General features: G+C 46.2%; 1 protein-coding gene across 1 annotated transcript; it reads right to left on the bottom strand.

The window, feature by feature from the left end:
* Positions 1-498: 498 nt before the first annotated feature.
* Positions 499-1,938, bottom strand: LOC124660975 (small ubiquitin-related modifier 1-like). Its single transcript, XM_047198830.1, has 3 exons — positions 1,772-1,938; positions 895-1,044; positions 499-780 (listed from the first exon to the last, which is right to left on the bottom strand). The coding sequence occupies exons 1-3, from the start codon at positions 1,847-1,849 to the stop codon at positions 709-711; spliced, it is 300 nt and encodes a 99-aa protein (XP_047054786.1). The 5' UTR covers positions 1,850-1,938; the 3' UTR covers positions 499-708.
* Positions 1,939-5,556: the final 3,618 nt, after the last annotated feature.

The raw sequence follows: 5,556 nt of genomic DNA, 5'->3' as shown, positions 1-5,556 counted from the left end.
TTGTGTCGCCAAACAACTTCATCATCCACATCGACAGTGAACCAGGAGTGTCTTCTCGTCGTTCTTCTAGGACAGTGGCAGAGACGATGGTGGTGGTGGCAGACAGCCCCTAGACTTTAGCCAGATCTAAGTTGAATGAAAAATTTCAAGCTTGTTTGTATTCAGTTCTTGAAGTTTTTTTGGGATTAGTATTGGGAACGCAGGTAGGGGCAGCTCCTCCTAATACGGCAGGAACGAGTGCAAACGTCCCTGTGGAGATGCTCTTAGCTTGTTGCCGAACAAATTTTGGCACTGATACGAAGTGTTTAGGCTGGAGAACAAACACTATTTTTGTGAAGCTTGAGCGATGTATCCATTGCACAAACTGGGAATGCTAAATCAATGGCTGGGCAACAGATATGAACATCTTGGTGATACAAGGACCACGAGCTTCAGAAAATGAACAATCTAAAACAGTTTGGGCTAGCTATGAGCAACCAAAAACAGTTTGCAAATAACTGAACTGGCAACAACAAGGATGGATATATTAGGCGATGGATAGTCCGAGTCACGACAGTAACAGTTCTGAAATGCAGCCAGGCGGCAGAGCTCCTAACCCCCTCAGCTATGGCACAAGACCAGAGCTTCACAAGTTGTTTCACTTCTTACATTTAACTCTAGTCTAGGTAGTAGCGCAAGACGCAGAACATTTGAGGCTGCAGGAAGCTCCTAAGGAGGAGGCAGGCACCCTCCAGTCTGATGGAGCATCGCATCGATCTCGTCGCCTTCCTCCATCTCAAGCTGAAAGAATTCACAAAGGGGATGAGGAACAGAACACAAATCTTCTTATGTACTGAAGGAATGCTAAAAGGTTCTATGGTTGATTAAGTTGGAAGGGAAAGTAAACCGACATACCTCATCAGGGGTCTGATCACCCCTGAGCCTACGACCGTCAAACAGAAACGCGATGGAATTGAGATCCACGGACTGGCGGTCGCAGTAGGCGTTCATCAGCTTCTTGAGCTGTGTGGACCTCTTGATGCGGAAGAAAACCTCGTTGCCATCCTGCAAAGCGAAGGGGGAAAGTGTTTTGAGAACCAGGCATTAGCAGGCACACAAATAGCAGGCACTCTGCATGCATCACATTCAAGCTTGATGTCTAACAGGGGAAGTTTATGGGACCTTTTATCTTAAGATCACACTACAATAAGAACTGTCAAACAAGACAATACATTGGGGGCACATAAAGAATCGCCACATATAATCAGTTTTGCCAAGCAATTAGTCACACTACAAACAAGGAAATACATTAGGACATGAAAAAAATCGCCCCATTAATCAGTTTTGGCAAGCAATTAATCACCAGCAGCAACACAAACAGATGAAGCATAACGGGGAAACCTGACAAGAACATCTAGGCATGCCTACAGGCAACTGATAGCTGAACATTTGTTATGATGCCAGGAGCAGAGATAACAAGGACGCTAATTTATATCGACCATGTTGGTGATTCCAGCCATCAAAGTAAAGCAAACTACATTAGAAATACAGCACCTCTACCGCAGCAATCGCCGAGAATCAGTAGAGCGCAATAAATCTAGGCATCAGCTCAGAAAGCTGCGAACTTCTAATCAGCAATACAAATCAGTGCGAACCTAATCCTAGCGATCTCAATCCCCAAATCGTACTACATCAGTACTACCGGTAGATGAACCAAAATCTCCGCCGCAAAGAGACAAAAGAGTACCGTAGTAAGTTTGCAGAGCGATAGGGGGAAAGATAAGGATCGGACCTGTCCCTTGACCTTGAGGTTGATGTGGACGCCGCCGTCGGCGGGCTTCTTGTCCTCGTCCGCCGTCACGCCCGACATCTCCTACTCTCGACCCCCCGCGAAGCGCGATCCGACGAGTTGTGCCGTGTGCTGTGGACGCCGCGGAGGAGAGGAAGACGACTCGAGTAGTCCCTGCGGACCTGAGGGCCAGCCCAAGCTTATAGCGCGGCGACCCAGAGCCCGGTTGGATAGTCGCGTGGCGTCCGGATCCTCCCTGCGCGGGAACCCTGTGGCCCGCATGAAAACCGAGAGCGGCCTACGGGCGTGCTCGGGAGACGGATCGCGTGCGGTGGCGGTGCGGTTCGCGGTGGGCCCGCGTAAATTGCTCGCGTATTTTGCACGCCGACCTGGTCACGGCCGTTTCCGTTTTGAAAAGCTCTCCCGCTCGTCCGAACAAATGCTGCGTTCAGAGCATCTTCACTCGTCCCCAGGAACAGGCCCCCGGCGAGCGTTTTTTCCATCCGAACGACGTAATTCGGTCCAGTCGCGCCCCCGGTTCCTCGTTTTCGTCCGGATTTGGGCCTAAATTCATCCGGCGATCCCACGCCATCCCCGGCCCCGGGAGCGCCTGCGGGACTCCGGACGAAACGAAAGCGCGCGTGGCCCCAACTTGTCGGCGACAATGGCCATCTACGGCAATACCCTCGTCTTCCCGATCTACGGCAATACCCTCGTCGAACGAAAGCTTTGAAATCTCAAGTGGTGCAACATAGATAGATTATATATATTTCGAATATAATTCGAATAAACATAAAAATTACATATAAAAACTTTAAAACAAACTTAAACTACTTCTTCTTCCTACGTGGCCCCGCCTCATCGTCGTCGCGGCGACGCTTCCGGCTCGTCACCTCCTCGTCGGAGGAAGTTGAGTCCTCCTCCTCGTCAGTGTCCTCAGCCTCTTCGTCGTTGATGTCTACGGGAGCTTCTATTCTTGTAGACAGTGTTGGGCCTCCAAGAGCAGAGGTTTGTAGAACAGCAGCAAGTTTCCCTTAAGTGGATTACCCAAGGTTTATCGATCTCAGGGAGGAAGAGGTCAAAGATATCCCTCTCATGCAACCACTGCAACCACAAAGCAAGAAGTCTCTTGTGTCCCCAACACACCTAATAGGTGCACTAGTTCGGCGAAGAGATAGTGAAATACGGGTGGTATAAATAAGAAGTAGCAACGGCACCGGAAAAGTGATTTGCCCGGGACGATAAACAAGCGATAGTAACGCAGCAGTAGTAACACGGCAGTAGTAACGCGATAAAACGAGTAAACAAGCGGCGATAGCGATATTTAGGAACAAGGCCTAGGGATTAGACTTTCACTAGTGGACACTCTCAACATTGATCACATAACGAGAATAGATAAATGCATACTCTACACTCTTGTTGGATGATGAACACATTGCGTAGGATTACACGAACCCTCAATGTCGGAGTTAACAAGCTCCACAATTCAATGTTCATATTTAAATAACCTTAGAGTGCAAGAAAGATCAACACGACTAAACCAAGTACTAACATAGCATGCACACTTGTCACCTTCACGCCACGTAGGAGGAATAGATCATATCAATACTATCATAGCAATAGTTAACTTCACAATCTACAAGAGATCATAATCATAGCATACGCCAAGTACTAACACGGATGCACACACTGTCACCATTACACCGTGCAGGAGGAATAAAACTACTTTAATAACACATCACTAGAGTAGCACATAGATAAATTGTGATACAAAACACATTGCAATCATAAAGAGATATAAATAAGCACTTCACTACGCCATTCATAACGGTGAGTAAGTATTCGTGAAATATAGCCTAAGAGACCCACACGATGCACACACTCGTCACCTTTACACACGTGGGACAAGGAGTCTCCGGAGATCACATAAGTAAAACTCACTTGACTAGCACAATGACATCTAGATTACAAGCATCATCATATGAATCTCAATCATGTAAGGCAGCTCATGAGATTATTGTATTGAAGTACATAGGAGAGAGATGAACCACATAGCTACCGGTACAGCCCGAGCCTCGATGGAGAACTACTCCCTCCTCATGGGAGCAACGGCGGTGATGAAGATGGCGGTGGAGATGGCAGCGGTGTCGATGGAGAAGCCTTCGGGGGCACTTCCCCGCTCCGGCGGGTGCCGGAACGAGAGACTCCTGTCCCCCAGATCTTGGCTTCGCGATGGCGGCGGCTCTGGAAGGTTTTCCGTATCGTGGTTCTTCGCCTCAGGGGTTTCGCGACGGAGGCTTTAAGTAGGCGGAAGGGCAGAGTCGGGGGGCTGACGAGGGGCCCACACCACAGGGCGGCGCGGCCCCCCCCTTGGCCGCGCCGCCATGTGGTGTCACCACCTCGTGGCCCCACTTCGTATGCTCTTCGGTCTTCTGGAAGGTTCGTGGCAAAATAGGCCCCTGGGTCTTCGTTTCGTCCAATTCCGAGAATATTTCGTTACTAGGATTTCTGAAACCAAAAACAGCGAGAAAACGAGAAGCGGCACTTCGGCATCTTGTTAATAGGTTAGTTCCGGAAAATGCACGAATATGACATAAAGTGTGCATAAAACATGTAGGTATCATCAATAATATGGCATAGAACATAAGAAATTATCGATACGTCGGAGACGTATCAAGCATCCCCAAGCTTAATTACGCTCGTCCCGAGCGGGTAAAACGATAACAAAGATAATTTCCGAAGTGATATGCCATCATAACCTTGATCATACTATTTGTAAACATATGTAGTGAATGCAGCGATCAAAACAATGGTAATGTCATGAGTAAACAAGTGAATCATAAAGCAAAGACTTTTCATTAATAGTACTTCAAGACAAGTATTAATAAGTCTTGCATAAGAGTTAACTCATAAAGCAATAAATCAAAGTAAAGGTATTGAAGCAACACAAAGGAAGATAAAGTTTCAGCGGTTGCTTTCAACTTGTAACATGTATATCTCATGGATAATTGTCAACATAGAGTAATATAACAAGTACAATATGCAAGTATGTAGGAGTCAATGCACAGTTCACACAAGTGTTTGCTTCTTGAGGTGGAGAGAAATAGGTGAACTAACTCAACATAAAAGTAAAAAGAATGGTCCTTCAAAGAGGAAAGCATCGATTGCTATATTTGTGCTAGAGCTTTTATTTTGAAAACATGAAACAATTTTGTCAACGGTAGTAATAAAGCATATGAGTTATGAAAGTTATATCTTACAAGTTGCAAGTCTCATGCATAGTATACTAATAGTGCCCGCACCTTGTCCTAATTAGCTTGGACTACCGGATCTTTGCAATGCACATGTTTTAACCAAGTGTCACAATGGGGTACCTCCATGCCGCTCTGTACAAAGGTCTAAGGAGAAAGCTCGCATTTTGGATTTCTCGCTTTTGATTATTCTCAACTTAGACATCCATACCGGGACAACATGGACAACGAGATAATGGACTCCTCTTTAATGCATAAGCATGTGGCAACAATTATTATTCTCATATGAGATTGAGGATATATGTCCAAAACTAAAACTTCCACCATGAATCATGGCTTTAGTTAGCGGCCCAAAGTTCTTCTCTAACAATATGCATGCCCCAACCATTAAGGTGGTAGATCTCTCTTACTTCAGACAAGACGGACATGCATAGCAACTCACATGATATTCAACAAAGAATAGTTGATGGCGTCCCCGAAGCATGGTTATCGCACAACAAGCAACTTAATAAGAGATAAAGTGCATAAGTACATATT

The sequence above is a fragment of the Lolium rigidum genome, chromosome 6 (assembly GCF_022539505.1).
Source record: "Lolium rigidum isolate FL_2022 chromosome 6, APGP_CSIRO_Lrig_0.1, whole genome shotgun sequence".
NCBI lineage: Eukaryota > Viridiplantae > Streptophyta > Magnoliopsida > Poales > Poaceae > Lolium > Lolium rigidum.
The sequence above is the reverse complement of the archived record's forward strand: the minus strand, read 5'-3'. Positions and strand labels throughout refer to the sequence as shown.

Bases quoted from the DNA above. Each gene is read 5' to 3' on its own strand.
- LOC124660975 (XM_047198830.1), bottom strand. From the start codon at position 1,849: ATGTCGGGCGTGACGGCGGACGAGGACAAGAAGCCCGCCGACGGCGGC. The intron at 1,045-1,771 runs GTCCGATCCTTA...TTCGCTTTGCAG, and splicing joins ACCTCAAGGTCAAGGGACAG to GATGGCAACGAGGTTTTCTT. The intron at 781-894 runs GTATGTCGGTTT...GAATTCTTTCAG, and splicing joins GTGATCAGACCCCTGATGAG to CTTGAGATGGAGGAAGGCGA.